This window comes from Hypanus sabinus, chromosome 16, assembly GCF_030144855.1.
Source record: "Hypanus sabinus isolate sHypSab1 chromosome 16, sHypSab1.hap1, whole genome shotgun sequence".
Taxonomy (NCBI): Eukaryota; Metazoa; Chordata; class Chondrichthyes; order Myliobatiformes; family Dasyatidae; genus Hypanus; species Hypanus sabinus.
Genome location: NC_082721.1, coordinates 53,440,649 through 53,465,013, shown reverse-complemented (window position 1 = coordinate 53,465,013; position 24,365 = coordinate 53,440,649). Strand labels below are relative to the sequence as shown.

Genomic DNA, 24,365 nt, shown 5'->3' with positions numbered 1-24,365 from the left:
TGGTCCCTCCCAACTAATCAATGCACACCTAAATTATTGGTCACCTTAATTGGATTAACTCGCCCAGCCCCATGCTTTAAAAGGTGAGACTTGGCCTTGGCTAGCCCTCTCTTACAGACCACCACATTGGAGGTAAGTGTATTGATTTATGTTTGGGAAGGTCTATTGTTTGCCCTGGTAAGGGAGCCGCAGCTATCCAAGGTCAAGGGGGATAGCTGTCGTAGTGCTTTTTCCTTGTTCTTTGTTTGTGTAACCGTACCCTGTCCCCACACCGCTTCCTGTGTATTGTAGTTGCTTGTGTTGACCCGACTTCCCCTTTAATAATAAATTCCTTATTATTAAAACTGTGTGTGTCCAGGCCTCTACTGTTGAGACTCAAAGAACCAGTTATTTTCCATCATAACAAATGATTAATGATTTCTTGCTGTCATTTGACACTGCATTCCCTCACCTGCTAACTTTATCAAATACAATGTGCAAAATAATAGCGTAATGCTTTAATTTCTCCTGTAATAGTCTCTACAATTTTTTACTACCCTTTATTGTTTTATATATTGTTGTATATAAAAACAATATAAACTTTTGTAAACTGTTGATGCTGAAAATCTAAGCTAAAAGCAAAATGCTGAAAGCTCACATAATCTGCACAGAAAATTCACAATCTAACATCTAATTCCAGCCTCATTCCTATATAGTTAGCTTTACTGGAGTGTGGATTCTACCAAAGCTGTCTCTCATTCTACAATTTGTGATTAGATCACTAGCGTAATGGCTAGCACAATGCTTTACAGTACCAGTGACTCAAGTTCAATTCCCGCCTCTCTCTATAAGCAGTTTGTACATTTTCCCCATGTAGGTTTCCTCTGGGTGCTCCGGTTTTCTCCAACAGTCGGAAGATGTACCAGTGGGTAGGTTAATTCATCACTGTAAATTTTCCTGTAATTAGGCGAAGGTTAAATCAGGGGTTGCCGGGAGGCGTTACTTGAAGGACCGGAGGAGCTAATTCCACGCTGTATCTCAATAAGTAAGTAATAACAATAGAATATGGAAGAATACAGCCAATGTTGTGCTGAACCAACTAAAAAGGAAATCAAAAACACCCAAATACTACTCCCTCTTACCTAGACCAATTCCATATCCCTCCATCCTCCTTATATCCATGTGCCTATCCAAATGTCTCTTAAAAGCCTCTATACCAGGCATCCATGACTAAGTAAAAAACCTACCCCCCCACCCCCGACTTCAATGTACGCCCTCTGGTATTAGACATTTCAACCCTGGGAAACAGGTATTCTCTACCAACCAGGCAGCATGCTGGTGAACCTCTTCTGCACTCTCTCCAAAGCTACAACCTTCCTATAATGGAGCAACTAGAACTGTACACAGAACTCTCAATGAGGCCTAACCGGAGTTTTATTAAGTTGCAATACAACCTTCTGACTTTTAACTTAATGCCTTGACTAATAAAATCAAGCTTTCCATAAGCCTTCTTAACCACCTTATTGACCTGTGTCAAGCACCTACATACTTGGATCTCAAGATCTCTCTGCTCAGCAATACTGCTAAGGAGTTTGCCCTTAACAGTGTACCATCTTATTGCATTTGCCCTACCATGATGTAACACTTCATATTTATCTCAGTTACACTCCATCTGCCATTTCTCTGCCCATACCTGTCTATATTATGCTGCATTCTTTGCCAGTCTTCTGCACTATCCATCACTCAATCTTGGGATCATCCTCAGATTTACTAACCCACTTGTCTACATTTTCATCCAGGTAATGTAGCGTAATATAAAGTAATATACATTATAAACAGCAGAGGTCCCAGCATAGATCCCCGCGGAACACCATTAATTACAGACCTTCAGCTCAAATAAGTTCCTTCAACCACTACCCTCTGTTACCTATGAACAAGCCATTTCTGAATCCAAACAGCCAATTTACTATGGACCCTATGCAACTTAATCTTCTGGATTAGGCTCCCACGAGGGACTCTGTCAAACGCCTTACTAAAACCCATACAGACAACACCTCTCTAGTCACCTTGTCAAAAACGTCATTCAAGTTTGGTAAGGCATGCCGTGCCATGCACAAAGCCATAATGGCTCTCCCTAATTAGGCCATGGGTTTCCAAATGCTCTTAGTTATTTATTTATTTGTTTGTTTATTTATTTAAATCTTAATCTGCCCCACAATGTGAGGGATTTAAAATGTTTGCAATACAACTCTGTCGCAGTGTACAGACATGTGCATTTATAAGTTGGATGGCTTGTAGAAAGAAGCCGTCCTGTAGCCTGTTGTTCCTGGCTTTAACGCTGTGGTACCCTTTGTCAGACGGAAGCAGTTGAAACAGTTTATAGTTGGGTAACTGGTGTCCCCAACAATCTTCCAGGCCTTCGTTACGCACCTGCTGCTATAAATGTCCTCAATGGAGGGAAGTTCACATCCACAGATGCGCTGGGCTGTCCGTACCACTCTCTGCAGTGCCCAACGGTCAAGGTTGGAGCAGTTTCTGTACCAGGTAGTGATACAGCCTGTCAGGATGCTCTCAATGGTGCCCCTGTAGAAGGGATTTGGGGGTTTATGCCGAACTTCTTCAGTCACCTGAGGTGAAAGAGATGCTGTTGTGCTTTTTTTGCCGCACAGCCAGGTGAGACCTTCGGTGATGTGCTTACTGAGGAACTTGAAACCGCTCACCCTCTCAACTGCCATCCCATTGATTTTGATCCTATCCCTAAGAATTTCCTCCAGCAATTTCCCAGGATTTTCCTTTGTTTCCTTCTTAAATAGAGGTACAACATTAGCTACTTGCCAGTCCTCTGGGTCTTCACCTATGCTTAGAGAAGTATGTTAAAAAAAAAAAATCAAGCTGGAATAATAACAGGGAGTGGGGGGGGGGGGCAAGGAAATGGCAGATGCAATAAAATAGTAATTTGCTTCAGTCTTCACTGTGGAAGACACTAGCAGAATGCCAGATGTTAAAAAATGTGAGGGAAGAGAAGTGAGTGCAGTTGCTATTACAAGGAAGAAGGTGTTCAAAAAGCTGAAAGACCCAAGGGGACGCAAGTTACCCAGACCAGATGAACTATACCCGTTGGTTCTGAAAGAGATAGTGGTAGAGATTGTGGAGGCATTAGTAACTCATTGGACTCTGGCATGGTGCCAGATGACTGGAAAATTGAAAACGTCACTCCACTCTTTAAGAAAGGAGGAAGGCAGCAGAAAGTAAATTATAGACCAGTTAGCCTGACCTCAGTAGCTGGGAAAACGTTGGAGTCAATTCTTAAGGATGAGATTACGGAGTACTCGGTGACACAGGACAAGATAGGACAAAATCAGCATGGTTTCCTTAAGGGAAATCTTGCCTGACGAACCAGTTGGAATTCTTTGAGGAAAATACACACAGGATGGATAAAGAGGATGCAGTGGATGTCGTATATTTGGACTTTCAGAAGGCCTTTGACATGGTGCCACACACATGAGGCTGCTTACCAAGTTAAGAGCCCATGGTATTACAGGAAAGTTTCTGGCTTGCTTAGAACATTGGCTGATTGGTAGGAGGCAGCAAGTGGGAATAAAAGGACACTTTTCTGGTGCTCCAAAGGGGTCACTGTTGGAACTGCTTTTTATGCGATATATAATGATTCAGATGATGCAATAGATGGCTTTGTTATCAAGTTTGCAGATTAGTGGAGGGGCAGGTAGTGTTGAAGAAACAGGTAGGCTGCAGAAGGACTTAAGACAGATTAAGAGAATGGGCAAGAGTGGCAAAAGAAATATAATATTGGAACATGCATGATCATGCACTTTGGCAGTAGAAATAAATGTGCAGACTATTTTCTAAATGGGGAGAAAATCCAAAAATCTGAGATGCAAAGGGACCTGGGAATCCTTGTGCAGAACACCTTGAAGGTTAACTTACAGGTAGAGTTGCTGGTGAGGAAGACAAATGCAAAGTGAGCATTCATTTCAAGAGGTCTGGATCACAAGAGCAGGGATGTGATGCTGAGGCTTTATAAAGCACTGCTGAGGCCTCACCTTGAACATTGAGAACAGTTTTGAGCTCCTTAACTAAGAAAAGATATGTTGGCATTGGAGAGGGTTCAGAGGAAGTTCACAAGGATGATTCCAGGAATGAAAGGTTTATCATACGACAGGTGTTTGATAGCACTGGGTCTGTACTTGCTGGAATTTAGAAGGACGAGGAGGGATCTCACTGAAACCTTTCAAATGTTGAAAGGCCAGGGGACGTCACGTGATGACGTAGGATCGAGACGCTGGAACCCAGCCCTCCCGTAAAAAAAAGTTAATAAATTAATGTTTAAGTGAAGAAAAGTTAATTAATACTTTTTTAAGGTTACTTATAAATTACTCCGGATTGTTTTAAGCTATGCCTCATAAACAGAGGACGAAGAAAACTGCTACCGCGAAGACCGCTCAAGTTGGAACAGAATCAAGGCCTACTTCTACCGAAGAACCGCGGACTCAGGTACAACACACCACCGGTGAAACAGAAAAGGAGACTGCGGCAGCATCGGCCATTTCTAAAGGGAAAGATCAACGAGAACTGTGCAAGCGTAAAGGAACGAGCATGCGCAAAAGAGAGCAACCAGAACTACAAAACCCAGCAACGACTGAAACCGACAGTGAAAGTGAGTCTGAGAGAGAGCCGGACTCTCTGGAAAAATCAGACGAAGATGGAGAAGATGAAAGTTCCTCTGAAAATACAAAAAAGACTTTGAGGCAAATAATGCATAGATTACTAAAATTAGAAAAAGTAATTAAAAGTAACCAAAAAGTAATTACAGAAAAAATAACAAATATGGAGGCTATGTTTGATAAAATGACAAAGAAACAGGAAAAAATGGAAAAGAAAATTATAGATTTGGACGTCAAAATGGAAGAAATGGAGGGAAGAATGAAGAGGATGGAAGATGATAATGATGCCTGGACATCAGAAAGAAAACAACTCGTGGGAAAAATTGATAAACTTGAAAATTTTAGTAGACGCAACAATATTAAAATTGTTGGACTTAAAGAAGGTACCGAAGGAGAAGACCCAATAAATTTTTTTCAAAAATGGATTCCTGAAAAATTGGAAATGGGAGAAGAAACTTTAATTGAGATTGAAAGGGTGCACAGAGCCTTAAGACCAAGATCTCAAGATGATCAAAATCCGCGATCAATTTTGATAAGATGTTTAAGATACCAGGATAAAGAAAAGATTTTGAGGGCGGCTGCCCAGGGTGCTAAAAGAAGAAAAGGTCCGTTGATGATAGCTGAGAAAGCAGTTCTTTTTTATCCTGATATAAGTTATAACCTTTTGAAGAGAAAGAAAGAATTTAATCCAGTTAAAAAGGTTTTGTGGGAAAAAGGTTATAAGTTTTTAATGCGTCACCCAGCAACACTGATAATTTTTTTGGAGGAAGGAAAAAGATTTTTTTCTGATTATCAAGATGCGGAAGTGTTTGCACAAAAACTTTCATCTCTTCGTTAATTAAAAGCAGAGATTTCTAAATGTAATGGTTAAAGACGAAGACAGAGAAAGCAAATGGAACTGATGGACATTTAAGGACGATATAAGGGAGAAAAGTAATATTTTAGAAATATTAATTGAGAATAGTATGTTTTTTTTATATATATATTTTTTATGTTGCGGGGGGGTGCTGGGGAGCTTTGAATCGGTTACTACGGGATTCACGTGTGTAATCATGGCGATTGCCATGACCCGTACAATAGAGGGGGGTAATGTTGTGTTTCCTTTCTTTCACAACATTAGTAGGGGGGTATTTTGTTTTTTTTCTTTATTTTCTATTTTTCTTCTATTCTTTTGCCTGGATGATTGGTGGGGACACACATAGCAACATGGAGACTTCTAAAAAGATTTCCCAGGATACAATGAAAGTTGAAAGATTAGGTATTATTATAGATTGGAGTAACATAAATAAAAATAATGACTAATTTATTGAATTTTTTAAGTTTTAATGTTAATGGGCTTAATGGACCAATAAAAAGAAAAAGAATTTTAACATACATTAAAAAAATGAAAATAGATATAGCTTTCTTACAAGAAACTCATTTAACGGATATAGAACATCAGAAATTAAAAAGAGACTGGGTTGGAAATGTTATTGCAGCTTCATTTAACTCAAAGGCAAGAGGAGTTGCAATTTTGGTTAATAAAAATTTACCAATTAAAATACAAAATGTATTAATTGATTCGGCAGGAAGATATTTAATTATACATTGTCAAATTTTTTCAGAACTATGGACTCTTATGAATATTTATGCACCAAATGAAAATGATGTAAAATTTATACAGGAGGTCTTTTTGAATTTGGCTAACGCACATGATAAAATATTAATAGGTGGAGATTTTAATTTTTGTTTAGATCCAGTTTTAGATAGATCAACAAAGGCTATTACAAAATCAAAAGTAGCAAAATTAACTCTATCATTGATGAAAGATTTAAATTTGATTGATATATGGAGAAGAATCAATCCAAAAGAAAGGGATTATTCATTCTATTCAAATAGACATAAAACATATTCAAGGATAGATTTTTTCCTATTATCAACAAATACTCAAAGAGTGAAAAACATGGAATATAAAGCAAGAATATTGTCTGATCACTCTCCTTTAATAATGACAATGATAATGATAGATAAAGAGGAATCAATTTATAGATGGAGATTTAATTCAATTTTACTAAAACGTCAAAAAATTGCACTGGCAGTAGCCAAAAAAGCTATTGCAGTTACTTGGAAATCGGATACACATTTAAGTATAGATTCTTGGAAGAAAGAAATCTATGGTTGTATTCCATTAGAAAAAATTACTTATAATTTAAGAGATAAATATGAAACATTTTTGAAAATTTGGAGCCCTTATTTACAAAAGACAGGATTAAATATATAGATGCTCTGAAGATGAAACAATTGGTTATTAGGGGAAAGAAATAAATATACATTATTAAAGTTATTACGAATTCCATGGAGCATGTGGAGATCTTCCAACAACCAGGCATTCTTTCTTTCTTTCTTTTCTATAGGGCAGTTAGGGGGGAGGGGTTAAGGGGAGGGGGTATGGGTTATATACATTGTTTTTTCATACTTTGTAACCATTTAAAAATGCAATAAAAAAAGTTTATAAAAAAAAAATGTTGATGTTGAAAGGCCAAGACAGTAGATGTGGAAAGAATGTTTCTCATGGTAGGTGAGTCTAGGACAAGAGGGTACAGCCTCAGGATAGAGGGGTGTTCATTTAAAATAGAGATGCAGAGAATGGTACATGGTGGCAGCTTACAGATATGACTTTAGCCATAAGGTGGTGAATTTGTGGAATTTAGTTCAATAGGCAGCTTTGGAAGCCAGGTTGTTTGGTGTTTTTAAAGAAGAGCTTGATAGGTTCTTGATTGGACATGACATTAAAGGTTACAGGGAGAAAGCAGGGGAGTGGGGCTGAGGAGGGGAGAAAAGGATCAGCTATGATTGAATGGCGGATGACCCAATTCTGCCGCTATGTTTTATGGTCTTGTGGTCTATGACTCTGTCTCTATTTTTTGCTACTTCAGTAAAGCAGCTTGCATAATCAAAGGCCCCAGTTACACCAGACATTCTCTCTTCTCTATTTCATGAGACAGAAGATACATTCCACCATGCTCCAGGACAGCTTCTACCCTGGCATTATAAGACTATTAAATGGTTGCACAGTACTATAAGAATGACTCGTGACATCTCAATCTACCTTGTTATGATCTTATGATATTGCTTATCTTCACTGTACTTACTCTGCACATGTTGCACTTAATTCTGCATTGTTACTGGTTTACCTTGTTCTACCTCAATGCACTGTGTAATGACTTGATCTGTATGAATAGTAAGCAAGATAAACTTTTCACTGTATCTCGATACATGTGACAAAATAAACCAACTGCAATTCCAAAGTTGAACAAGAAAGGCAAATGAACATTGCTGGCTAAAGTTTTTTCAGACAAGATACAGATACAACAAAATAGCTGTATGGGACTAATTGGTTCTTTGAAAAATTATATAGGGCAGTTACATAGGACAATTCTTGGAAATAATCATTTGGTATCAATCATTGAGTAATGGTACATGGTGGCTGCTTACAGATATGACTAATCACAGAACAATGAACACAAGAGAACATTAAAGATTGAAAATTCATTAAGTATATAATCAGTGCAGTTTCCCTAAATATATTAATACATATTATTCCAATTCTTAGCAATGGAGAAAACTAGAAAGGTGCCTTCACCCACTCTGTTATTGAATTTCACATCAATTACCTTACCTTTTTATTTCTAATGGCTAATTAGATGTCAACAGGCATCTGGGCTTCAATGTCTACTCGACAAATTGGACACTTCTTACTGGTGGCTAACCACTGATCCACACAGATCTGGTGGAAAAGGTGCATACAAGGGAGACGCCTGAGAAGAACAATAAACCAGTTTTGTTTGGTTAGTTACTTCAGTACCTCAGCATTCATTGTCGTAATGGTCTCACATGCTCTTTATAACCTAATCACTGAATTATACTATCATAAATATTATCAAAATATTCATTTAAGGGTGAAGATGCTTTCAGGTAAAATGGCAATGCGCTCAGAAGCAGCAGCTTCTATGGGACCAACCAAAGGAGTTTGTCTTTTTTAAATATACTTTTTACAATTGCAAGACCCTGCTGGACATTAAAAACTTAAAGTCTGCTCATCAGTGAGTTGCAAGTTGGCAGAGAAACTGAAGAAGCTGCACTTCATGCAGATCATGCTGCTGTCTGCATCAGAGAGGTGTCAGAGTGGGTGTGCAAAGCAGGTATGCAGCCTAACAGTGAGTGATCATCTTAGTTGCTTTTCTTGTGATCGGAAGAACATGTTGGACATTGTTAATCAGGAACACTAAGTCCAATTCACTGGTTCACTGGCAAAAGGGCGACGGAGGAGCTCCGTGGCCTCAGTCAAAGCAACCACTAAGCCTCAAGTTGCATTGTCATTAGTTTGTGCTGCACTGGAGTACTGTAGGCAGTGTACATCAGTGAATGTGTTGGAGTCAGTGCTGCCTCCAGAGTTTGCTCAGCAGAAGACAAGTTGCATTGTGTTCGACTGCAGACTTCAGCAACATTCTTGCATTCGGGTATATGGACTATATCCTTTTTTTCTGTGTGACTGTATTTTACTGCTGTTTTATAGGTGCTATATGTGCCTTGTGCTGTGTATGGCTGTTGGTACTGATTTGCATATTAGAATAACAAGGTTTCATTTGGTTGTATTCATGGATATTCATGTATGGCTGAATGATAATTAAACTTGAACTTTATAGGATAATATGCTCTTTACATAATAATGCAAAACATCACAACAAGAAGAAACACTTCTTCAACCTGAAACATTAACTGTTTCTCTTCCCACAGTTGCTGCCCGACCTGCTGAGTACTTCAGGCATTTCAAAAATTCGAAGTATATTTATTATCAAAGTATGTATACAGAATACAACCCTGAGATTCATCCTCCCATGGACAGCCATGAAACAAGGAAACACCACGAAATCCATTCAAAGAGAACATCAAACACCCAACACATGAGAAAAAGAACAACTTGTGCAAATAGCAAAAAATGAGCGAATAACACACAGAATATTAAACATCAAACTGCAGAGTCCTCAAAACAGTCCAGGAGTGTTCAGGATAGTGCTGTGTCATTTGTTGTCTGCAGACCACAGAACCAATGCATGCTGAAGCACCCCAATCAAACAACGCAAAAATAGCAAAAAGTAGCTAGAAGCGCATGTAACAAGAACCATAGAAACGTGTCTGCAGCCACAAGCTGTGCTGATTAAACCTTACAGTGTGAGGAAGATTCCTGCACCTTCTTCCAGCAGCAGTGAGCAAGAGAGAGAGGGAGACCTATCAAACACAGGTAGACAGTGCAACATCATCCTCATCGATTTCAATCTTGCTTGCCACTTTAATCTGTGAGGAGTAATGGACCGGAAGATAGAAACACAGAAAACCTACAGCACAATACAGACCCTTCGGTCCACAAAGTTGTGCCAAACATGTCCCTACTTTAGAAATTACTAGGCTTACCCATAGCCCTCTATTTTACTAAGCTTCATGTACCTATCCAAAAGACTCTTAAAAGACCCTATCATATCTGCCTCCACCACCGTTGCCGGCAGCCCATTCCAAACACTCACTACTCTCTGAGTAAAAAACTTACCCTTGTCATCTCCTCTGTACCTCCTCCCCAGCACCTTAAACCTGTGTCCTCTTGTGGCAACCACTTCAGCCCTGGGAAAAAGCCTCTGACTATCCACACGATCAATGCCTCTCATTATCTTACACACCTCTATCAGGTCACCTCTCATCCTCTGTAGCTCCAAAGAGAAAAGGCTGAGTTCATTCAACCTATTCTCATAAGGCATGCTCCCCAATCCAGGCAACATCCTTGTAAATCTCCTCTGCACCCTTTCTATGGCTTCCACATCCCTCCTGTAGTGAGGCAACCAGAACTGAGCACAGTACTCCAAGTGGGGTCTGACCAGGGTTCTATATAGCTGCAACATTATACCTCTCGGCTCCTAAATTCAATTCCCCAATTGATGAAGGTTTGCACTCCACCATTTGGCTGCACACTGTTCTTAACCCTGCTGAATTCCCCCAGTGACAGTGAAAGGGCCAGATCACTGAGTAGGCCCAAAAAGACATAATCGAATTGTAAATTACATATTCCAATCACATACAGTTTAGTAGTAGAAGCATTTTAAAAATAATATTAAGAAATAGTATTTTCCTGAACTGTTTGCAGGATGTAGCTGTAGGTCACATTGGTCGTTGGGATCATCTTGTTAATATTCTGAGTGTTGCTCAAGATTTTCAACATATACAGAATCTTGTGCATCTCTGATTTTGTGATATTTTGGATTTCCTGCATCTGGAGTTTGCCTTTATTTCCATTTCCACCGAGTGCATTATTTCCTTTATTCTTGGACACCCCTGAAAAAAATATTAACAAGATCATCTTTTATTCTTCTAAATTATTATTCACTGGAGAGGGTTCAAAGGAAGTTCATGAAAATGATTCCAGGATTAAATGGCTTGTCGTATGAAGAGCATTTCATGGCTCTGGGCTTGTATTCACTGGAATTCAGAAGAATGAGGGGTGACCACATTGAAACCTATCGAATGGTGCAAGGTCTTGATAGAGTGGATGTGGATATCATGTTTCCTCAGATGGGAGTGTCTCAGATGAGACAAACGAGTGCTGACTCTGTGGAATTCATTGCCACAGGCAGCTGTCTTTTTGAATATGTGTTTAAGGCAGAGGTTGATAGATTCTTGGTTGATCAGAGCATGAAGGGATGGTGGGGGGAGGGAGGAGATTGGTGCTGAGAGGTAAAATGAATCAGCCATGGTGAAATGGTGGAGTAGACTTGACCGGCCACATGACTTGATTCTGCTTCTATATCCTATGGCCTTATTACTGAGAGTGTGTTCCAACACTGAACATCCCTCCATTTATAATAGACGTTGCAGATACCTGAATCTAGCATAGATGTTGGAAGAACTCTGCTTGACCTGCTGAGCTTCTCTAGTGATGGTTTTATTCTGCACTTTCTCCTCTCGCACAACGTATCTTCCATCCCAGCATCGATCTGATGAACTTTAAAAGTACTCTGCCCATTACAAATGTATCCTCCTTTATATAAGAAAATACACTGCCATGGGAAAATAATCTCTGTTGTTTCACCAGGATCACACTCAAATCCTCTTGCAGTAAATATTGCTTAATTGCTTCCTGTATCTTGGTGATATACAAGGACACCCTGTTGCTTCTGAATCCCAACAGTTTTTCAAACTCCCACTATTTAAAGAAAAAAAGTTTTTTGCTCTTTTTCTGCTGAAGCAATTTCCACAATTTTCCAGATTGCACTCCATCTAACACATCCTTTAAAAAGATTGGTTGCATTTGATAGTTTCTAATCTGTGGAGACAACAGTAAAATTTATCCACATTTAATCAGCTACCTCTTTCAAGACCTCCATTAAGTATCTCATCAGGATTTTGGAATCAATCAATATTTTTCAAGCATGCAAATTTCTCCACTACTTTTTCTTTAAACCCAATGCCAAGTTCTTTCAGTCCTGCCTTCACCCTGAAACTGTTAACCTTATAATATGATTTTTAGCTTTAACATGAACTCAAGTATTTCTTTAATATTTCTGTGTTTCATGGGTCAGAAATTAAAGCACCAGGTCAGAAAGTGGAGAGATTGAATGGGAGCTGGATGACATGACCAACAAGCCTGTAAATAAGGAGAGGCAGGAGACAGAAAATAGACATGAAAGTTGAAGTATGCTTATCTTAATACTGGAAGTATTAGATTCATAGGAAGTACAGCACAGAAACAGGCCCTTCTTCCCTCGGTCAATTCTTTGCCGAGCAACACACAAAAAATGCTGGTGGAATGCAGCAGGCCTGTTGTGCTTCTCCCTATAGATGCTCCCTGGCCTGCTACGTTCCACCAGCATTGTGTGTGTGTTGCTTGAATTTCCAGCATCTGCAGATTTCCTCGTGTTTGCTTTTAAAATTCTTTATCAAGCCATTTAAACTGGCTACTCACATCGATCTGCACTACAGCTCTCCATATCCCAACCATCCATGTACCCAACAAACCTGTCTTAAGAGTTGAAATCGAGCTCACATGCACCATTTCCATCGGCAGCTTGTTCCACACATTCTCGACCCTCTGAGTGAAGAGGTTTTGCATCATGTTCCCCTTAATCTTTCCACCTTTCATCCTGAACCCATGACTTCTAGTAGTAGTTCCACCAAACCTCAATTGAAAAAGTATGCTTGCCTTTACCTTAATATTCCCCTCATAATTTTGTATACATCTATCAAGTCTCCTCTCAATGTTCCACACTCCATGGAATAAAGCACTAACCTATTCAATCTTTCATTATAAATCAGGCCCTCCAGACCAGGCAACATTCTTGTAAATTTTCTCTGTACTCTTTCAACCTTATTTACATCTTTCCTGTAGGTAGGTGATCAAGACTGCACACAATACTCCAAATTAGGCCTCACCAATGTCTTAGACATCTTCAACAAAACATCCCATTTTCTGTGCTCAATATTTTGATTTATGAAGGCCAAAGTTCCAAAAGCTTTTTTCCAACCTCATCAACCCATGACACCACTTTCAATTAATTATGGACATATTCCCAGATCACTTTGCTCTACTGCACTCCCCAGTGCCCTACCAATCACGATGTAAGACCTACCCTTGTAATCTCCCCTGTAATCTGCAGTGTCCAAGAAGTTGGTGCTTGTAGGCCTTACTTCCGTAAGACTACAGTCGGCCCTCCTTATCTGTGAGGGATTGGTCCTGGGACCCCTCGAGGATACCAAAAAACGCGGATGCTCAAGTCCCTTATTCAACGTGTCTCAATGCGGTGGACCCAGTGGAACCCCAGACCTTATTTAACCTGCCTCAGTGAGGTGGACATTAGGACCCGGCGGCAGAGCTCTGAACCCACAGTTTTTCTGTTCATGAAAATAATCACAATCATGATTGAAAATAAAGCAGAAATAATAAAGCAATTGGAAAGAGGTGACACGTCGTCAGTCACTGGAAAAGCGTTAGGTTACATCGGTGAACGATCGGAAAAATTTTAAAGAATTAAGTGAGAAAGGCCCGGCCCCGATGAAAGCTACAATTATTACTAAGCAACGCAGTGGTTTAATTAATAGGTTTTTGGGTTTTGGGTTTTTGATCCTCCACATCAACCCAGCACGGATGGCACTTGGGAGCGGTCTGACACTGGATTGAACTCGGGAACTTCCGCTCCCGAGCCCGGTGCTGAAACTAACATTCTTAAGTATATTATATGCACAGAAAGGTAAAATATATACTAAATACTAAGACAAATGTTTGACTAACTGACGCTAAATAATACCAGATGTACCTGCTCCAACTTATTTAGTAAGAGAACTATTGATTTTATCCGATCCCGATCCACGATAACCCATGCACATCCTCCCGCATACTTTAAATCATCTCTAGATTACTTATAATACCTAATACAATGTAAATCCTATGTAAAATAGTTGTTATACTGCATTGTTTAGGGAATAATGACAAGAAAAAAAAGTCTGTATATGCTCAAACAACAAGTGCTGGAAGAGCAGTTCCAGGTTTTCTTGATTCGTGGTTGGTTGAATTTGCGCATGTGGAACTCACGGATAAGGAGGGCCAACTGTATTTGTTCATCTCCTGAGTAGACAGATGCAAAAAATGCATTTAAGATCTCCCCTATCTCTTCTGGCTCCATACATGAATTACCATTCTGATCATCCGGAGAACCAATTTTGTCCTTTGCAATCCTTCTGCTCTCAACATATCCAGAGTCCTGTAAGATTCTCCTTCATCTTGTCTAAGGCAAACCCATGCCTTCTTTTAGCCCTCCTGACTCCTTGCTTAAGTGTTCTCTTGCATTTCTTATACTTTCATAAGCACTTCATTTGTTCCTACCTGCCTAAACTTTCCAAGCACCTCCTTTTTTTTAATTAACCAGGTCCTCAATATCTCTCAAAAAACAATGTTCCCTACACCTGTTATCTTTACCTTTTATGCTGACAGGCATATACAAGCTTTGTGCTCTCAAAATTTCACTTTTGAAGACCAAGTATACTTTTGCTAGAAAACAGCCTGCCCCAATTCTCCAAGCAAGGTCCTGGACAACTTGTGAGTTGCTAATGTTGATCCCACAGAAACAAGACATCCACAATTCTAAGGGACCACATGATGATGATTTGGACCAGACAGATCGATCAATAGAAAAGTACTTTATTAATCCCAAAGGAAATTACAGTGTCACAGTAGAGCGACAAATGCACAGATGTACAAATATTAGAAGAAAGTAAGAAAGAAAATAAATAAGTTACCTTAAAAATAAGATGTACAAGATTTACAAGTCAAAGATTACAATATTTATGGACTAACAAATTCAAGTTTAATTGTTATTCAACCTTGCATGAATACAGCCAAAGGAAACAGCATTACTTTGGGGCCAAGGTGCAAATCACAGTACCAACAGTCATATATACACAAGGCATATATAAGACGATGAGTATATAAGTAGCAGTAAAATACAATCACACAAAAAATATAGTCCAAGTCCCTGAATCCCTGAGCATTGCAGCAGTCTGCAGTTGAACGCAATACAGCCTGTCTTCTGCTGAGCACCAACTCCAGCATGGACACCTCACCCACCATCAGCTTTTTTGTGGAGCACTCAATCTGACACCTCCCTATGACAGCTGCAAACAGGCAACACCAGAGCTTGAGGTCTGCTTCTTGCTATGACTGAGGGCATGCAACTCCCCACCATTTGCCAATAAACTAATTAATTGGACTTGTAGCAGCGTAACGGGGTATTGCAATCTCAGACAATCACTGTTAGACTTTATGCACCAACAACTTTCTGCCGCAGACAGCATCACAGTTCTCACCAAGTCCAGCTCCTTCAGTTTCTCTGCCAATGAGCAACTTGTTGATGGAGCAGACCTGCAGTATGTTAAGGTCTTAATCTTCAGCACGGTCTTGCAATGTAAAAAAATTATGTTTTAAATAGACAATAGCACCTTTGGTTGACCCCTGCAGAAGCCTCAGCATCCGAGCATGGCACCATCTTACTGGAGGTCAGTTGTACTTAATAAGTTATTAATTATACTTTGTTAATGTATATTTAAACTTGGTTTGCAAGTATACCAATTTTCTGATACCAATATAGTTGTCATTTAAGTTTTGGTTCACATGTTAAGACTGTTGGTTCAAACTGAATAGTCATAGAGATCACCGAAAATAGACATCTGTCCTTGCCAAGACATCTGTCCAAACCCGTTATACTTGCCTGTGTTTGATTTACAAAGGTAAAATTACTGCCACTTTTCTCAATAGGTTCAATCAATAGGTACATTTAATGTCAGAGAAATGTATACACTATACATCCTAAAAGAGAGAGAGCGGGGGGGGGGGGGGGGGAGAGAGAGCGTGGGGATGGGAGAGAGAGGTGGGTAGGAAAGAGCCGGGGTGGGGGTGGGGAGAGAGAGAGCGGAGGGATGGGGAGAGAGAGCAGGTGCACGGGAAGAGAGGCTGGGGGGGCAGGGGAAGAGAGGTGGGGAGACAGGGAGAAGAGAGGCAAGTGGGAGAAGCCAGGTATGGGGGAATACAGCCAGGGTGGTGAATGGGGACAGAGGGAGCAAAGGGGGAGAACACCAGATTGAGGAGAGAGGGAGAGATCCTGAGTGAGGGGAGAGGGAGGGAGAGAGAGTGGGGTGAGAGAGGGTGAGTGAGAGAGAGGGAGAGTGGGAGAGAGAGAGCGAGAGCAAGGGCGAGAGGAGACTGATCAGACACCACAAACAAAATGGCAATCATAGGCAGGTGTGCTTAGAAATTCTCATTTTAACCTCTGGTAACTCCTGAGAAAGTCAGGAAGTTCCAAGAAAGTTTACATCCATCCTGTTCGCAGTTTAGGTGCATCCAACATCTACATTGGCTGTCTGGAGATCATGTGACAAACAGCAACCCTTAAGGGTTTCCTCACCTTACATCTTCTCCTTCCTCCAACGGTGACAGACAGATAGTGCATTTCTCCTCAACCTCTGAAGCTTCTTTCCTTTCCTCACTGGTCTCCAGTGTCCTCTGAAATATAAAACATAGAATATTGCAGCACAGTACAGGTCCTTCGGTCCACATTGTTTTGCCAACGATTTAACCTACTCTGAGATCAATCTAATCCTTCCTTCCTAAATAGGCATCCATTTTTCCATCATCCATGTGATTATCACAAATGCCCCTGATGAATCTGCCTTTAACTTAATCCCTGGTAGGGCATTCCACATACCCACTATACTGTAAAGAACTTAACTCTGACATCTCCCATACTTTCCTCCAAACACCTTAAAAATATGCCACTTGTATTAGGAATTTCCATCCTGTGAAAAGGTCTCTGGCCATCAACTCCATTTGTGCCTTATCATCTTGTAGAGTTCCATCCTCTGCTCATCCTCCTTTACTCAATAGGGTAAAGCCTCAGCTTGCTCAACATATTTTCAAAAGACATACTATACCTTCTTGTCCAGGTAGCATCCTGGTAAATCTCTTCTCCACGTCTTTCATACAATGAGGTGATGACAACAGAATTCCATGTGGTCTAACTAGGGTTTATAGAGCTGCAACGTTACCTTGCGGCTCTTAAGTTCTCCCGACTAATGAAGGCCAACACAACATATGCCTTCTTAACCTGCCTATCAATTTGTGCAGCAATGTTGAAAGACCTATAGACATGGATCCAAGAGAGTTTAAACTGGAATTGCTGGGGGGTGGGAACCGAACTGAAGTGACAGAGGAAAGGGAGGTTGGCTCATAAATAGAGCAAGTTTGGAGACAGTGCGAAAGGGAGGATAGGCAGGTTACAGAGAAGGGTTGTGCTCAGTCCGATGGTTTGAGATGTGTCTATTTTAATGCGAGGAGTATCATGAATAAAGTGAATGAGCTTAGAGTGTCGATCAGCACTTGGAGCTATGATGTTGTGGCCATTACAGAGACTTAGATGGTGCAGGGGCAGGAATGGTTACTTCAAATGCCAGGCTTTAGATGTTTCAGAAAGGATAGGGAGGGAGGCAAAAGAGGTGGTGCTTGGCACTGTTGATCAGAGACAGTGTCATAGCTGCAGAAAAGGAGGAAATCATGGAGGGGTTGTCTCTGTGGGTGGAAGTTAGGAATAGGAAGGGGTCAATAACTCTACTGGGTGTATTTTATAGACCACTCAATAGTAACAGGGACGTTGAGGAGCAGATAGAGATTTTGGAAAGGAGCAATAATAACAGGTTTGTTGTGGTGGGAGATAATAATTTCCCAAATATTGATTGGCACCTCCGTAGAGTGAGGAGTTTAGATGTGGTGCAGGTGGTTAGGTGTCTTCAGGAAGGTTTCTTCACACAGTATGTAGATAAGCCTACAAGAGGGGTGTACTTGATCTGGTATTGGGAAATGAACCTGGTCAGTTGTCAGGTCTCTCAGCGGGAGAGCATTTTGGAGATGGTGATCACAATTCTATTTCTTTAACCATAGCATTGGAGAGGGACAAGTCAGGGAAATGTTTAATTGGAGTAAGTAGAAATATGAGGCCATCAGGCAGCAACTTGGAAGCATAAATTGGAAACAGATGTTCTCAGGGAAATGAACCCAAGAAATATGACAAATGTTCAGGGGATATTAGCATGGGGTTCTGAGTAGGTACGTTCCAATGAGACATGGAAAGGATGGTAGGGTACAAGAGCCACGGTGCACAAAGGCTGTTGTAAATCTAGTCAAGAAGAAAAGAAGAGCTTACGAAAGATTCAAAATACTAGGCAATAATATGAATCCAGAAGATTATAAAGCTAGCAGGAAGGAGCTTAACAATGAAAACAGGAGAGCGGAAGGGGCCATGAGAAGGCCTTGGCAGACACAATTTAAGGAAAACCCCAAGGCATTCTACAGGTATGTGAAGAGCAAGAGAATAGGACCAATCAAGTGTGACAATGGAAAAGTGTGTATGGAACCAGAGGAAATAGCAGAGGTACTTAATGAATACTTTGGTTCAGTATTCACTATGGAAAAGGATCTTGGCGATTGTAGGGATGACGCAGTGGACTGTGGGAAGCTTGAGAATGTAGATATTAAGAAAGAGGATGTTCTGGAGCTTTTGGAAAGCATCAAGTTGGATAAGTCACTGGGACTGGACAGGATGTACCCAGGCGACTGTGGAAAGCGAGGGAGGAGATTGCTGAGCCTCTGGCAATGATCTTTGCATCATCAATGAGGATGGGAGAGGTTCTGGAGAATTGGAGGGTTGCAGATGTTCTTCCCTTATTCAAGAAAGGGAGTAGAGATAGCCCAAGAAATTATAGGCCAGTGAGTCTTACTTCAGTGGTTGGTACGTTGATGGAGAAGATCCTGAGAGGCAGGTTTTATGAACATTTGGAGAGGCATAATATGATTAGGAATAGTCAGCATGGCTTTGTCAAAGGCAGGTCGTGCCTTACAAGCCTGACTGAATTTTTTGAGGATGTGATTGAAGCACAATGATGAAGGTAGAGCCGTAGAAGTAGTGTATATAGATTTTAGCAAGGCATTTGATAAGGTACCCCATACAAGGCTTATTGAGAAAATAAACAGGCATAGGATCCAAGGGGACATTGCTTTGTGGATCCAGAATTGGTTTGCCCACAGAAGGCAAAGAGTAGTTGTAGACAGGTCATATTCTGCATGGAGGCCAGTAACCAGTGGTGTGCCTCAGGGATGGGTTAGTTAAGTTTGCTGATGACACAAAGGTTGGAGGTGTTGTGGATAGTGTGGAGAGCTGTCAGAGGTTACAACGGGATATTGATAGGATTGAAGACTGGGCTGAGAAGTGGCAGATGGAGTTCAACCCAGATAAGTGTGAGGTGGTTCATTTTGGTAGGTCAAATATGATGGCAGAATATAGTATTAATGGTAAGACTCTTGGCAGTGTGGAGGATCAGAGGGATCTTGGGGTCCGAGTCCAAAGGACACTCAAAGCTGCTATGCAGGTTGACTCTGGTTAAGAAGGCACACTGTGCATTGGCCTTAATCAACTGTGGGATTGAGTTCAAGAGCCGAAAGGTAATGTTGCAGCCAAATAGGACCCTGGTTAGACCCTACTAGAGTACTGTGCTCAATTCTGGTCGCCTCAATTCCTGCCAATTCTGGCAGGACATGAAAACATGAAAGGGTGCAGAGCAGATTTACAAGGATGCTGCCTGGATTGGGGAGCATACCTTATGAGAATAGGTTGAGTGAACTCGACCTTTTCTCCTTGGAGCGATGGAGCATGAGAGGTGACTTGATAGAGCTGTACAAGATTATGAGAAGCATTGATCGTGTGGATAGTCAGAGGCATTTCCCCAGGGCTGAAATGGCTAGCACAAGAAGGCATAGTTTTAAGGTGCTTGATAGTAGGTGCAGAGGAGATGTCAGGGTAAGTTTTTTTTTACGCAGAGAGTGGTGAGTATGTGGAATGGACTGTCGGCGGTGGTGGTGGAGGCGGAAACGATAGGGTCTTTTAAGAGACTCCTGTTTGGCCACATGGACCTTAGAAAACTAGAAGGCTATGGGTAAAGCCTAGGTAGTTCTAAGGTAGGGACATGTTCGCCACAGCTTTGTGGGCCGAAGGGCCTGTATTGTGCTGTATGTTTTCTATGTTTCTAGCTCTTCCATGCTGTCAAGAATCCTGCCAGTAACACAATATTCTGGTTTCAAATTCAACCTTCCAAAACTGAAGAATTAGAGCGTTATCAATCCTAATGTTTTTCAAAAGTTCTATCACATCTTCTTTCTTAATATGAACATCAGACTGTTTTACACTGTCTTTACAAACATCAAGGTCTCTGTCACTGAAGAGTACTAAAGGAAAGAATCAGTTAAGGACCTCCACTACCTCCTCTAACTACAGTCACATGTTCCCTCCACTATCCCTTATCGGTCTGATCCTCATTCTGGTCATCCTCCTGTTTTTTATTTATTATGCAATATAGTGTGAAGTAGGCCCTTCCAACCACACAACCCCAACAACCCTGATTAACCCTAACCTAATTATGAGCCAATTTACAAGGACCAATTAACCTACCTGGTACATCTTTGGACTGTGGAAGGAAACAGAAGCATCCGGGGGAAACCCATGCATTCCACCAGAAGGACGTACAGAAACTCCTTACAAACGGCGTTAGAAATGAACTCCTAACCGCTACACTATCGCGACGCCGTGTTCTTCACATATGTGTAGAACACTTCCTTTGTTTATTTATTTGTTAATTTATTCATTGAGATGCAGCACCGAGTAGGCCCTTCAGGCCCTTTGAGTCCAACAACCCCTGATTTAACCCTAGCCTAATCACAGGACAATTTGCAATGACCAATTAAACTACCTGGTACATCTTCGGACTGTGGGAGGAAACCAGAGCACTCGGAGAAACCCATGCACTCACGGGGAGAATGTATAAATTCCCTACAGACAGCAGTGGGAAATGAACCCGGGTTGTGGTACTCTAATGCATCATACTTAATCCTATTTGCCACAGCCTTCTCATGCTCCCTTCTAGCTCTCCCAAGTCCATTCTTCAGCTCCTTCGTAGGTAGCTTGCATTTCTGGAGCCCTATTTCCCATTACCAGTTTCAAATATGATTGAATCTGGTTACAAGGGATACAGCCAAACTCTTATTTTATCACTTCAGTGCCATCTACATGCATACTCTGCTTAGGGTAGGTCATCAGACAATATTGAAGAGTCTGCATACTACCTACTTCCTAATAACACAATATACACAACCAACTCACTAGCAACTCAGTAATTCCTGCAGACAATGATGTGACTGTTCTAACAGAAAGAAAACTCTCACCTTTTCATACTTGTGCAGGAACGTGCATCTCTCAATGGTGCTTTGTGTTGCTCCATGGTTTAAGTCACTAAATTGATCTTCCAAATGCAGGAAGTCCTCAAAAATGAAAGAACAAAAAAGCAACTTTGAGTTGCAGTCTTCAAAAAAAACTCTTGGTTTACAGCACATCACTCATACATTCACTGAACCTGCAGAATTATGACAACAATAAAACTAAGCTGAAAAATATATTAATTTGGTATTTAATGGGAGAAATCACAAGCTTCCTGATGCTGTGGGCCATGTCTGTCTCAGTGGTAGCACCGTCACATCTGATCACATTTCAAAATCAAGAGGCACTAGTCTACTGTGAAACACTAACACCCCTCCTCAAAGAACTGGATGACTTACAGCTAACACATTAAAGCACTGAAAATCCTACCAACACTGCTTTTACAAAATCCTCCAAATTCACTGCCAGGACAAATGAACCAAAGTAAGTGTCTCCTTCCAGCCAACACCCCACTTCCAGCATTCAGGCCTTAATGCCAATCAGCCAGCTCGAGAGGTGAACCCAACACCACACTCCCAAATCTAATACGCTTTTCCAAGCTCTGAGGTTACGAAGTAGAGAGTGGTCAAAATTGTGCTCGCTTCCCTCAAACAAGAAAAAAAAGCAAAATGGCCACCTGGACCTGGGAATGTCCAGGCCAGGCCCATTTAAAGCAGGGGTTCCCAACCTAGGGTCCACTGAACTCTTGCTTAATGGTATTGGTCTATGGTATAAAAACAATTGGGAACTTGTTGGGAACTTGGTAAAATAGAGGGCTATAGATAAGCCTAGTAATTTCTAAGGTAGGGACACGTTTGGCAGAACTTTTTGGGCCGAGGGGCCTGTATTGTACTGTAGGTTTTCTATGTTTCTATGTTTAACTCTTGATTTAAAGTAGAGGAGCATTTCAGATGGAATTGAGAAAATTTGCATGTCAGGAACAAATGGAGTCCAGCAAAAACAGTGTAAGGTGAGAATTACCCCACAAGAAAAGATCAGATTATGACGATTACACTACAGGTGTCCCAACAGTCCACATGAGATAGAGGAGCAAATAAATCACAAGGAGGTGCAAAAGGAAGAGGGTTATCGGGATTTTAACTTTCCTGCTATTAGCTGGAATTGTCTTACTGTGAAAGGATTAGACAAGATTGAAACTTTAAAGTGCATCCTAAAAGAAACTTGTGCCAGTAGGTATAGAGCACCCCTCCCCCATGATGGAGCTGTGCTGGACCTAACTTAGGGAGCGAGGCCGTAAATGGTGAATGAAGAGTCGGTGGGTGAGCAGTGACCCTGATAAAAGTAGATAGTCACAGTCTTTTCTCCGTGATGAAAATATAAAATCCTCGAGTACACAGCTTTAAAGTACTACAGAACTGAAAGAATAGTGTGTTAAACCTAGCTCCGTTCAATATCTCCTGCTGAAATATAACAGCCATTCTATTTGCTCTCAGAAACTAGACACCAAGCCCTTCCTTTGCTTAAAAAACACATCCAGAAACTGGCTTATCTCACATTGGAACTACTTGAGCACTCAGTGTAGCAGAACTCTGCCATGAGTAAAGTGAGGAAAGTGTTTGTCTGAATATTCTACAGAACTTTCAAGCTGCCTTCTCAGTGTTAAACAGAAGGTGGAAATGGGATGTGCAGACAATATCCGTCAAATTTTCACTCAGGAGCAAAGTTACATTGTTAGGCTGACTGTTTGATCACCACCTATAGTAAATATGTGCTCTGTAACAATGAACTTCTGTCATTGTCCATCTCCAGCAGGTGTGTTTACCTGATATCCCCTGTGCACCATGACATGGCTCTGCATCGCTCGCAGTCCGTGCTGAGGAAAGACTTGTAAATGAGGGTGAATGAAGATATCGGGCATTACCTGGCAGAGCAAACATGGAAGTCACTGTACATTCCGCAGTAGTTTCACAGTCTTATCTGCACAGAAAACATTCATCCACAACTTTAGAAAAGCCTCAAATTCAATTTTCACCACCAGCAATGGGATAAGAATTGACACAATTCATTAAGGTGATCCAAGGGGACCTTGCTTTGTGGATCTAGAACTGGCTTGCCCACAGAAGGCAAAGAGTGGTTGTAGATGGTTCATATTCTGCATGGAGGTTGGTGACCAGTGGTGTGGCTCAGGGATCTGTTCTGGGACCCCTTCTCTGTGATTTTTATAAACAGTCTGGATGAGGAAGTGGAGGGATGGGTTAGTAAATTTGCTGATGACACAAATGTTGGGGGTGTTGTGGATAGTGTGGAGGGCTATGAGGGGGTTACAGCGGGATATCGATAGGATGCAAAACACGGTTGAGAAGTGGCAGATGGACTTCAACCCAGATTAGTGTGAGGTGGTTCATTTTGGTAGGTCAAATATGATAGCAGAATATAGTATTTATGGTAAGACTTGGCAGTGTGGAGGATAGGAGGGATCTTGGGGTCTGTGTTCATAGGCCACTGAAAGCTACTGCACAGGTTGACTCTGTGGTTAAGAAGACATACGGTGCATTGGCCTTCATCAACCGTGGGATTGAGTTTTAGAGCCAAGAGGCAATGTTGCAGCTACATAGAACTCTGGTCAGGCCCCATTTGGAGTACTGTGCTCAGTCTGGTCACCTCACTACAGGAAGGATGTGAAAACTATAGAAAGGGTGCAGAGGAGATTTACAAGGATGTTCCCTGGATTGTGGAACATGCATAATGAGAAAAGGTTGAGTGAACTGGGCCTTTTCTCCTTAGAACGACAAGAGGATGAGAGGTAACCCGATAGAGGTGTATCAGGTGGTGCGAGGCATTGATTGTGTGGATAGTCAGAGGGTTTTTCCCAGGGCTG

The 24,365-nt window shown here is 41.1% G+C and overlaps 1 protein-coding gene across 14 annotated transcripts in view; it reads right to left on the bottom strand.

The window, feature by feature from the left end:
- LOC132406305 (E3 ubiquitin-protein ligase Arkadia-like) overlaps positions 1-24,365 on the bottom strand; it is a 190,580-nt gene that overhangs the window by 5,960 nt on the left and 160,255 nt on the right. For 9 of the 14 annotated variants that reach the window (XM_059991787.1, XM_059991777.1, XM_059991788.1 and 6 more), the window contains 4 exons: positions 23,310-23,408; positions 21,496-21,591; positions 16,637-16,734; positions 8,320-8,458 (listed from right to left, as the gene is read on the bottom strand). In XM_059991787.1, coding sequence (XP_059847770.1) covers positions 8,341-8,458; positions 16,637-16,734; positions 21,496-21,591; positions 23,310-23,408 — 411 coding nt within the window. In that variant the 3' untranslated portion in view covers positions 8,320-8,340. Of the gene's footprint in view, positions 1-8,319; positions 8,459-8,513; positions 11,022-16,636; positions 16,735-21,495; positions 21,592-23,309; positions 23,465-24,365 lie in introns of those variants that run through there. The other 5 variants (XM_059991779.1, XM_059991778.1, XR_009516128.1 and 2 more) reach the window with 5 other exon arrangements.